General features: G+C 43.7%; 1 protein-coding gene across 1 annotated transcript in view; it reads right to left on the bottom strand.

The window, feature by feature from the left end:
- Positions 1-3,718: 3,718 nt before the first annotated feature.
- The window catches only part of vstm2la (V-set and transmembrane domain containing 2 like a), a gene marked incomplete at both ends in the record, with an annotated part of 35,274 nt that continues 26,899 nt past the window's right edge, over positions 3,719-12,093 (bottom strand). Inside the window, 3 exons of the mRNA XM_079226709.1 lie at positions 3,719-4,198; positions 6,377-6,421; positions 6,670-6,839. Coding sequence (XP_079082835.1) covers positions 3,719-4,198; positions 6,377-6,421; positions 6,670-6,839 — 695 coding nt within the window. The remainder of the gene's footprint in view (positions 4,199-6,376; positions 6,422-6,669; positions 6,840-12,093) is intronic.

The raw sequence follows: 12,093 nt of genomic DNA, 5'->3' as shown, positions 1-12,093 counted from the left end.
TTTGCAGTCAAACGTTAAGCACTTGAAGAAAAGACCAGGTATCGAGCCTCAGATGTTATTGGTGTCAATTAAAACGTAAAACCTTCCCACCAAGTACGGGAAAGCTCAAACGTCTGGCCAGATAGATGATCTTTGTGCTTTAAAGTCCTGAACTGGGAACTTCGCCGCTTTTACACTTGAAAGACGGCTGACAGGTCTTGGAGAGTACAACTGAATATGTGAAAAAGGTGTATAAAGCCTTTTGTGGCTGCAGAGGGAGCTCTGTGAAGTCTGATGCCTTCAAGCAATGACACTCGAGTCGGCATCGGTTTGGTTGAAGACTACAAATGAAGAAGAAAAAAACTCCTTTGCAGGCTGTCGCTTTCTCTTCTACTCTAGAATTCTACTACTCTTCTCTCTAATGACCTTCAGGGGCGGCGACTCTGGTTTAAAAAATAATTCAGATAATATCGAAGTCTATGAGAAAATGATCACTTCTCTCTTGATTTATTTAAAACATTGTAAACATGAGTTTATGGTCTCAATCTCTAGTTTCAAGTCTTCTTTGATACAGCATGATCATGTTCATTTAATAGATTATGGTCCATTTAGAGTCAAATGGAACATAAAGAAGGGTTTGCTTTAGGGCGGGGCTACAAGGTGATTGACAGGCCGCTTCTACGACATTGTCCGGACTGGGAGTCGTCTGTGTTTTCGTCTTGCAACTTTAATCCTTTCACAGTGTGTTTTCAGTTTCTTATTTAGAGTTTATGGATGGATGCTGCAGCCCTCGGTACCTAGTTCAGTTCATCTGGGTGAGGTCTTTAGCTTCAAGGGTAAGGCTGGTAACATTCTATACTTTTCATTTTGTCAACAAACCCCAATGAATTGACTCCAGTATTGTCTGTGTATCCTCCGATATAACTTATTCATCTGTACCATAGAGCTATGTTATTGTCAAAAACCTATTCAAATCAAAGCTGAATAACCTGTTTTTAAAGAGTTACCACATTCAGTAGGAACTAGTGGGCAAGGGGTTAAGGGTGGGGAAGCGAGGACGCTTTGAGAGATGTACTAATGCATTGTTGGTCGTGAGCTTTTCATGGAATTAGCTTGTCGTAAGAATAGTGTAAAACAATACTATGGCGATGTAGCTAGAAAAAAATAAAAGATGGAGGAACTCTGCCCCATTAGGAGATGCGCTCACTAACCCTCGAGCTATCCTGCCACCCACATCCCATATGCCTTCGGCAGAGGATGCGTCAGCTGGGTGCACCAGGTTGTGTAACTACGGGGGAATTGACCGCCTCATGGTGGGGATAGTGGCCCATCTATCATTGTACCGGTTATCATTTGGAGCCCTACAGGGTTTCTAGGGAGCTTTGAATGAAGGGAACAGGAAGCCCCCTCCGTTATCGCATCACCCCGCTGACGGGAGAAGGCCGCCATAATGAATGTGCGAGCCTTCCCGCGTGGAACAAGAGCGCCACGTGTTTTGTGTTTAGCTGGCCCGGCTTAATGCTAGCGAGCGAGGCGCCTCTTTATCTCATGCTGCGCTGTTGCTATTTATCCTGCTGCCACTGCTGACAATAGCACCATTAGTCATCAGCAGCAACGGGACGGGGGCTTTGGCAGCACCTATTACACACAGGCAACGGCCTAATACCGCTTCTCCTGTATACACACACACACACACAGGGCAGAAGGTAAACCATAGCTGATGTACTGTACAAACACCCTCAGTAACCCTTTAGATATAAATATACAGTGATTAGCCAGGAGGGTCTTCTAAATGAAATACAAGCCTGCTCTTCTTCCCTCTCACGTCTCTAAATAAATGCAAACACGTCCACCGATGTTTCATATACAATTTATTTCATTTGATAAAGCCATACACTTAGTGTGAGACCGAACATTCTAGAAGAAATGTACATTAGACCTTTCTTTTTTTCTTTACAGTGATCTCTTCTTTACAAAACATCAAATCAAAGTTACTCTTTGAAAAAACAAAACAATCCCACTGGTCACTCCTCTGTCCAGTAAAGCATCCTCCCAGTCCAGCGATACCAGGAGCGCTGCAGTTGGTCTGATGGATAATACAGCGGGGAAGCCCCCCCTCCCCCACATGGCCTTGAGACACAGGCTGTTTTGAGGCAGTGTGAACGACCCAGTTCAGTGTTTCACTAGCAACTAACATCTTCCTCTCACTTCTTGCAGCACAGTAGTTTTGGGAAACACCGCTTGAGTACTAAGATACATAAGAGGGAATCCCCTTTCTGAGCAGCTAATGAAGAGAACATCATTCATCCGTCTCTCCAGCACTTCTGGAGAGCAGTAAAGCAACAGAACTGCTGCGCTAATCACAGAGCTCACTAAGTAGAAACACATTTATATTTTTTTTTTAAATGAAAAAAATAAAAGTTTTTAACTAACACCGTCTTTGTGTATGGTTGATTGAAAAAGTTTTTAAGAAAATTACTGAACATGCACTTTATTCCATATTATACAGTCATATATACAGAGTGGATTAGAGGCTTGTAGTGGAGAGGATTGAGGCTTTTTCTTTTTTTAAATGATCGAACACTGGGCATCAGAATAATAAGGGAACTAAAGCTGGGACAGGAATGCAGCACTATACTCTTCCAAAAAGGTATCACATTGCACCAATGTCTTCCATGGATTTCTTGTCAGAGCGGATTCAGAGGCACGCTGCGTCAGATTCTTCTAGATTTTGATTCTTTCGGGGCTTTCCAAAAACAGGTGGGGTCCACACAGGATTTATTCATAAGCTAGAAGGCGCTGTGGTGAAAGTACAGCCTTGTGATGCGTCCTGTTTGAATTTCGTACAAATGTTGAGGGGAGGGTGGGGACTCCCACGCTGGGATTGTGTTTACTCCAACACAAATGAATTGAGGCCATACAGTATCTGTCCTTGATGAGCGCTGCTGCACCGGGACCTTGATGAGTTTCTGCTGAAGAAAGCATGTTTTCTCCCCCCCTTCTCTCTTCTTCCCCCCCCGGGAGTAAACACAGAATAAATTGCTGAATTTGTTGTTTTTTTGCGAACCGTATTCGCGTCCATTATTAGAACACACACACAGAAAGATGCAGTGAAAGCTCGGCGTTAAAATCTGAGGAATCAGACTTGGACAAGATCTCCAGGGAATAATTACGGACTGGTTGAATTTCCTTCAGTGCACCCTCAGAATAAAAAGGAACTCTCTCGCACTGGGCACAGAACCCCAGTGACGGGAAACAGTCCAACATACGGTACTTTTTGTTCTGAGTGTGTATCGAATGAGAGCGTAAGGCAGTGGAAGAAGTGTGAGCCTGAAAGCAGAGTTGTGTCATTTACAGTATCGAAAGTACAAGAGCGGAGCGTGTCTTTTATTTATTAATTATTATTTTTTGTCGGTGCTGAGGCCAGAAGCAGTGGAGCCCCCTCTCCCCTGTGATGAATGCCAGGCTTCATTGACAATGAGCAGTCCAACCCAGACACACACACACACACACACACACACACACACACACACACACACACACACACACACACACACACACACACACACACACACACAGCAGGAAAAAGCTACAACCCCCAGCACAGTCTACACTCTGTGCGCTCAACAAGCACATATATTTCTAGGGAGTGTGGGAAGAATAGCTTTTTTAAATTAATTTTTTTCAATGCTGTGCTATGCAATCCGTGCGTGACCTATTGCTCGTGAGAAGCCGTCGTCTACGGCGCGCAGCTGGGCTCGTTGGTGCAGTCATTGTGGCCGTGGCTGCTGTCCGCGTCCCTCTTCCTCAGCTCCCGGCCCGCCTTGTGCTGCTGGCCGCTGCCGGCGTGGCCGTGGCTGTGGCCGTGGTCGTGGTGGGCCGGCGTCGAGGGCCGCTTGCCGTGCTCCTGCTGGTGCCCGTGGCTCTGGCGATGGCCGTGCTCTTTGGCGGCCGCAGCGGCGCCGTCTTCGTCCCCGTCGACGAACGCCGCCTCTCCCTTGGTGTCGTCCAGGGCCTCGAAGTTGTCGTTGCGGTTACTGTTGACGTCCACGTCGTCGCCATCCGGCAACACCTGCAGGGAGGCCCGCACGCGGTGGTGGCGGGCGCCCGCGTCGTCGCTGAAGTCGATGACGCGGCACTCGTAGGTGCCCGCGTCCGACGGCTTGACCCGGGAGAGGCGGAGTTTGTGGGAGATGTTGCTTCCTACGACTTTCACGACCTGTCAACGATGGACAAAATAACAAAAAAAAGAGAGAAGCGAGAAATAAATCACATGTAATAAAAGCCTGAGCAACTTTTGCTGTGTCAAGTGTCAATAACAGGATATCTTAAGTAATTAAACGGATAATATCGGTCACAAAGCAATTGAAAGTTTGCTAACATTAGCCACCATGAGCTGCTGGCGGCAAAACCTCTGCGTGTATTGAACTGAGCATGAATTTATTTTATTGTTTTCTTTTCATTTGGAAGAGGAGGAATTACCTAATTCTTCTTTCAAAAGTGAATCTCGCTCTAAGCTAAAACCTTGAAACGTTCCATCTGAAAGATGTGAATGTCCCAGCAGAGGGCCGGGACGTATTCGCAATGTTGCTGCGAAATAGCAACGGAACAAAATAATGAATTGGAAGTAGATGTCTTCCTGAAACACACTTCAGCACACTGAAGCCCTTTGTGATAAGGGCTATTTCTTCCACGATGAACATCCCATAATGTAACGCCGCACGCAATAAACAAACATGGCAGATGAAGAGTGTGTGATGCAAATGTGCAATGAAGCACCACAGGAACATCAGTCTCACTCATACTAACCAATGACATCAGTGAAATGTGCAGCCAGTGATTCAGTCACTCCCCCAGTGTCATCATCAGGTTACATGCACACACTGTTGTTTGTGTCTGATAAAGTACAATGACTACGAGTAAAATGACCAAACAAGGTCCTAGTGTAGGAAGCATAAAAAATAATGTAAATATGCAATATGACACATTATCATAGTATTGTATGACGTAGGATTTTCAATCAATTCAAAAGTATGCCATTAAAATGTCATTGTATAAAGAGATTATATATGTTAATATATATATTTATGTTTTTATTTTATTTGTATATAGAGTAAGCCTTTAAAAAGTAATAAACAAGTCATAGTATATCCCATACGAATGTCATAGTATGGTGTGCCATTAAATGGTCAAAGTATATTATGCCATAACAATATAATACCATAGGAGGTCAAATAAACATTTCATAGTATGGTATGCCATAAAAATGGCTTAATATGTAGTATGCTGTGATGGCCTCCTGCCTTGTTTGTGTCTTTTTAATGCCACTGTTACCACTTAAAAAGTTATAGTAAAGTATGAGAAAATAGTCAAGAAAAGTGAGAAAATAAATAAAAAAGTATAGTAAGTCAAAAACATTATGGTATGTCGAAAACATCTATACAAAGTCGTTGTATGATGCTGTATTTTGGATCTCTCTCTCTCCCTCTCACTCTTAAAAAAAGGAAGTCTATATTTAGGGCCTTGAAAGTAGAAGAGAAGACATCTTGGAAGTAAAATCGTTGCATGTTCACATCACAAAGAAGCTGTTGAGTCAGAGGACGTGTGACGCATCGAGATGTAAACACCACGGCGGTGGATGTGTGTGCGTCCGCCACACCTGTGCATGTGCGACTGTACGTGAAAAGCTTGATGATGTTGTGTAGCACCAGTCATCAGTTTGCTGGATTATATGAATGTGGGCCGACATTATTCATTATATAGAGAAAGCTCATCATCATTTCCCAGCTGTACAGCCTGCAGTGTTCGGGCTACGCACACACACACACACACACACACACACACACACACACACACAGTCACCAAAACCACAGCTGGTGCTTTTATAATAGCGAATCAGCAGCAGTTGGCCTCTTGGGAGGAAGAACAGAGGCTTTTCATCTTGTATATGTTTTTTTTTTTACTTCTCCATCGCTGCTCGTGTGAGATGGTATGATTAGCCCGTAGCATCTGTTGCTACTTTCGTAATTGTAACGTCGGCAGGCAGATTTGGTGAGAGGAATGTGTCGGTGTGTTGGTGTGGAGATAATGTGCAGTAGTTTATGAGAATCTGAAGATGATGCACTGCAGGCCGTGACCCCCCCCCCCCCCCCCCCACCCTCCTCTTGAGGACGACACTACCGCTGCCGCCTGCTCTCTGGCTGACACTGGGATTCTACTGGAGCGAGTGCGTTGATGGGGCAATTACAGCACCAATTGAAAATCGGATCCTTTTGAGTACATCTGGAACAAGACATTTTAAATGTAATCCTGAGGGCTTTTGGGCCTGATTTCATCATATAATAATACCATGGCAAACGTTTTTTACAAGAATGACAGGAGATAGTGGTGAACTCACACTTATCTTTGTAGCATCCTTTGGCATCTCCTCTTCTGTAGCCACCTGGAAGAATATAAAACAATTTGATTATTATTAGATTACAGTTATAGACATATTATATAATATGTACACAAGTGTTAAGCAATCGATAAATACACATGAATCCATGCAGGTAACGCCAGAACCGACGCGCTATAAGAATTAACCCCCAAACAGTTGTTTATTAAGATTGTTAACACGCTTTCAGCTGAAGCCCGACATGGAGGCTGCTGATTGATGGAGAGTTATTTTCCAGGTGCTTGCAAACCTACCTCATTGGTTGTCCAGGGTTGTCTGTCCATCCAGCCCTGATGGTTCCTGATGTACCACCACTGGATCTCCAGCGAGTACGAGGGCGTTCCCGCCCCTCTGAAGGAGCACGCCATCTCCACGTCCTGACCTCTCTGAGCGGTCATGTCATGAGGCACCTCTGTGAACATGGCTGGACGCACACAGAAGGAGGGACACGGTTAACACTTGATGCCATTTAGATTTAAAACAATGTAATACAAATATTTGTTCACATTTATAATTCTGTCATCGAACGTTTAAACTGAAAAGTAACTTTTTACAAACATGTCAGATACACCAAACATGTGACGTTTGCTCTTGAGGCATATAAGTCACTTTTTGTGATTTTTATGATCTTAAAATGCAAGTTAAGGTGGTTCGGGCATCTGATCGGAATGATTCCTAGACCAAGGACAAGCAGGAGAGATTATACATCTCATCGGGTTTGGGAACATCACTGGATAAATCCTGTAATGTCCCGGATAAGTGTCAGAAAATACATGAATGGATGAAAATCACAAGATTCCGTTAATCTGGTTTGACCAAGCTGCACAATACCATAAAAACAAAACCCAACATATGGATATTTAGCTTAAAAGGGAGCCGTGCATCTCCTTTCCTCACGAATATTCATTAGCCTTTATGGAGAGGGAACGTTGCATTTAGTGTTTCATGTTTCACAACACATTTAACTTGTTAGGGTTATTAAACTTGGAAAAACATCTCAACACCAATTTTGAAGAGACACAAATGAAGAACAAAGTTGTGAATATACACCTTTTTACTGCTCTACTACACTCTATGGTTTCCATTGAAAAGCCCCAGCAGGCAGTGGCGGACCGTGGATTTTATACATGCGCAAACTGGTCGCTGCTGTGCAATGAGAAAATAAGCTAATAGAGAAAGATAATTATAATGCATGTTGTGTATTTTTGAAAAACAATACAATTATAAAAGAGATATAACTTTGTGATTCTGTTTAGGCCAGCAGAGAAGGCTTAGCAGGCCCTGACGGCCCGCCACTACCAGCAGGTATAAATAGTGTCAGCCAGGCGGAAATATGTTCACAAGCAAAGGCCTTTACCGTCAGGTGGTGATCACATGGATATATTTACAACGAGCCATAACTGTGGTACACAAGTCTGTTGGTTGTCAATCAGTTGTGGAAGCCCCTCCTCCAACTGGGGCATATCTGGTGGAACAGAGATCAACACTTAAGAGGCCCAAGCTGATTGGTAAATGTGAGTTATCATTTTGCTGACACTTTTATCCTAATCGTCTTACAGTACCACGGGTATACTGAAGTTTTTGGAATCTCTAAATTTGGCAATTGGTAAATGATTCGCTCTGGTCAGCGAGCTCTGCCGGACAAGGGAAATCCTCTAACTTGCACAACTTGCATTCCATTTTTCCTTTCTATGTATTTCTGCAATATCCTTTTCTAATCCTCCAACTCAAACCACAGACCGTCAAACTGAAGGTGAGCCTTTTTGAGATGAGCTCGGCAGGTCATTATTTCAAACAAGAAGGCACCTTTTTAGGAAGGGTTTTTAAACTTAAATTGATACTATGTAACTGCCGCTTTCGACCACACGCAACAGTCTTCCCCGTTTGCATTTGATCAAAGCAGTGGTTCACAGCTCGCAACATTTGTGATGAAACAATTGAACTTTTTTACGTGGCGTCGGTTTTCAAGCCTCAATTCAATGCATGTCCTACTCCTTCTCACAACAGGCCCCTGGATTGGCACATCCTGCCTCCTGTACATTAACTACTTCATCTGTTTGTAGAACGTCCGTCTGCTCTATGTGTTGAATGTCACACAGTCTCCTTTAAGGTAAATAGTGGCAGCTCTGAGAAACAGTACGGGGAAGTTTATAGCACAAGGCCCAACTGAACCTCTCTCGCATAAGGTGGATGAAGTCAACTAATATTTTGGTCTTGAAAGCAACTGCATTTTCAACACCGTGAATGCCAGAATATGTTCCATTCGACACGTGGGTGGAATTCCCTTTGATACTAACAGATGAGAAGCGTTTTCCCTTTGGGGGTCCCAGTGTCACGGATGAGGAGTTGTATTCCGAACGTCGATCAGCGTCCACGTGATTTGAGTCAAATTGGACGTCAATGAAGTGGATCTGGCATTCTGAGCTTTTTCCTGACAGAAGAGTGACACTTCAGAAGAACTGCGCGTGTTCAATCTGTTCAAAAGAACACAGGTTTGTCTGGCTTATTCAGTCAATGAGAAGGAGTCAAACCCGCACCGACTAAGTGCCGGTCGTAGATTAACATCGGGCTGTTCGACCGCCAAGGCTATGGATCCGTCTTGTATTACGAGAGCGGTGCCTCCAGTCATACATCCTTCTTGTACATTGATCAAATCTGCTTGTATTTTTCATTTGTGAAACCCGAGTACCGGTATCGATTTGACATTACACAGCCGGAGCCAGCAACAAAGCCCACAGCCCCTCTCTTGTTGATAATATTCAAAGCTTGGACATACACAAAAAATGCTGTGTAAGAGATACAGCCTCTTTCGCAATAATGATCTGTCTTTTCCCCAATTAGCTGTGAAGCCCAAAACGACCAAATGCTTCACACAAACGGAAACCAGAAAACCAGGATAGTCATCGTTGGTCCATTATGATGTGAGGGTGATAAAGCCCACTGAGCAATTTCCAACATCCACCCATCAAATGCAAATCGGATCACTTAACTGTAAAAAGAAATTGAGAGAAAAAGAAAAGAAAATCTCACAGATGACCACTCTAAATGTAATCACCATCTCCGGCTCTGCAAATCTCTATATTCCATTGACTCAAACGCTTGGCTATCTCAAGCTGCATCTCTTAGTTAATCGTCATCTCTGAGCCCCACACTCTCATTGTTAAGGTAATAAAAGGCTGTGATGAGTCGGGCCTGCTCGCCCCGAAGCATTATCATTATCTCCAAAGATAAACAGTGGAAGGCTCTCAGGGGCCGTTGCTGCAAATCGCTGCACGAAAGCCATAGAACGACGGCCACCCGGCAGAGATGGACGGAGGAATGGAGACGAGAGAAATAGAGTGCTCACGAGAAGGATGAACCTCCGGATGTGTTTGTGCGACGAGCGGGAGAATAAATCATCGCCAGAGATTGAATTAATGAGCGGGGTCAGTGTTTATGAGAGCGAGCCTCTGTGTGTTTGTGAAGGGCTAATGTATCGTCGGGATAAAGGGTGGAATTAATATGAGTGTGCATGTAAGAGAGAGAGAGAGAGAGACAGAGAAGAGGATGAAGGCGGAGGACAATGTGCGAGGTAGCAGATAGCTGCGGGCGGGCGCCTGTTATTGTTTATTTCTTTGACAAATGGAATGCGGTAATTACAGCCGTGATGAAAAAGGGGAGCGGGAGATGTTTCTTTGCGCCGCCGTATTACTCGGGCCTCCCTCAACCCCCACCGCACGCCGTCTCATAGCCTGTTCAACACGCGCAGCAGAGGGCCTTCGGATGACGTGAACTCCTAAACGACAAGGTCAGAAAGAAAGGGAGGGACGAATAGACATCAAAGACAATCATTTTAAATTTAGCATCAAAAGTGGGATGCTGTTCATAAATGTTTGATGAGTTGGTGGCCAATATTTGTGGCAGGAGATCTATGCGCTATAGATTGATCATTGGGTCCTTGTCGAACACTGTTATGACTAAATAGTCACTATATAGTAACAATGATTCTGTGTAATAAAGAAAGAAGTCTGTCTCTATATATTATAACCCAACTTTGCAGCTCCACATAGCTTCTTTCAGCCTCTTTTGTCAGAGTAGCGTCTCCAGCTTGTTGCGGAGTTGAGCTGAGTCAGCTTAAATATTGGTTGAATCCCATTCTAGTGTCCCAGAGCCATCATTAATGCTATTGGTTTTCCTGCATTGAGGAAAAGACCTGTACTTCCATGTACAGTAATTTGACAATGTACTAAAACTTCAAAGCAAGTGCTGAGCACTGCTACTTGAAAACTGCAATCAATAACTCACAGAAATAATTAGTTGAGAAGTGGTTGCATCACCTTGCTGATCAGTCCGCAGCTAAATTAATGCATTTAATTACTCGTCACTTTACTTTTGTTGCTCAGCCCAGCTCTGTCCAAGGTGCCTTCAATGGGTTCTCTATATATAGAGCATTAATGTAGCATTGTAATGGTCCAGCAGCCTTGCAAGTTAGTGCATGCAAGTCCCTTGTTTGTGTTTCCCTACTGGCTAGCTAACGGCCGCTGTTGCACTGTTTGCCATTGTTTGCACTCTTTGAGCAGTGAACACCGTTAGCCGATAACCACCGGTTCAACTGTCGGCCACGTGGAGGCGAGCCCTCCATCGGGGATCCTTAAACAACTTTCAAATCCTCTACACCTGCACGTCACACCTTTGCGACTGCCCAACACTGCTGACAACCACAGCTAAAGCTAATTCAGCAGGGGACTAGAATGTTCCTTTGCATGATTAATCAGTAGTGAACTTCTCTGAGGAATAAAGCATGCGCTAATTGAGGCCGGCAGTTTGTAATTATGAAGGTCAGTCCGGCATTAGTTTTCTGCCCCATGTGTATGGTTGATATGTAAACTCGTACGTACCAAAAAAGACACTGAAACAGCCTCTACACAACCACTAGAGAAATAAACTAAAGAAATGCAGAATTAATTTAAGATAGTATATTAAGAAATGACAAATAAAAACAGCTGAAACGAAATAATGGTTCACAACACAAACTAAAAAAAGGTATGGCACTAATTGAACATATTACAAATCTGCCAAACTAACAATCTAAATAAAGATAGAATCAAACATTTCTTTCAAATATTTTTCATCTGCCTAAACATGACCACTGACTGAAGCCATGGCATGAATTACCCTTCTCTTAACTGCCACCGTGTGAGCCAGAGGATGCGAGACAAGCTGGAAAACGTCTCACTTCTACTTGTTATTTTGTTGCAAAATAGATGCCTCCTGCTGCATGATCGGGCAGCCAGCGGCATCAGCCTCTGAATGTCAATGCTGCTCACTGTGTGAGAGGGCTGGTGGTGCATCGGGCCGCATACAGTACTCTCCAGAGCTTTTCACCGTCACCGTGTGACTCACTCACCATAACAGCAATTAGGCTGATTTATGTGCATCCTACGCTCCACTCCGAGAAAGAGAAAGGTATATATTGCCGTTATATTCAATTACACCTCTGCTAAGTAGAATTGTATTTTCATTACAATGCTAATTTAGCTAATATTCCCTAATGGATAGCCGCTGTATATTTAAATGTAAATGTTACGGCTTCACTCAAGCTGCACAGGGTAAAAGCTATTGTGGTCGCATTGTCTCCACGTATGCTAAATTATGCTAAATGACCGAAATGAAAATGTAATCTGAAAACTGTTCATCAT

The sequence above is a fragment of the Taurulus bubalis genome, assembly GCF_910589615.1.
Source record: "Taurulus bubalis genome assembly, chromosome: 11".
Classification (NCBI taxonomy): domain Eukaryota; kingdom Metazoa; phylum Chordata; class Actinopteri; order Perciformes; family Cottidae; genus Taurulus; species Taurulus bubalis.
Note: the sequence above shows the minus strand (reverse complement) of the source record. Positions and strands in the feature narration are given on the sequence as shown.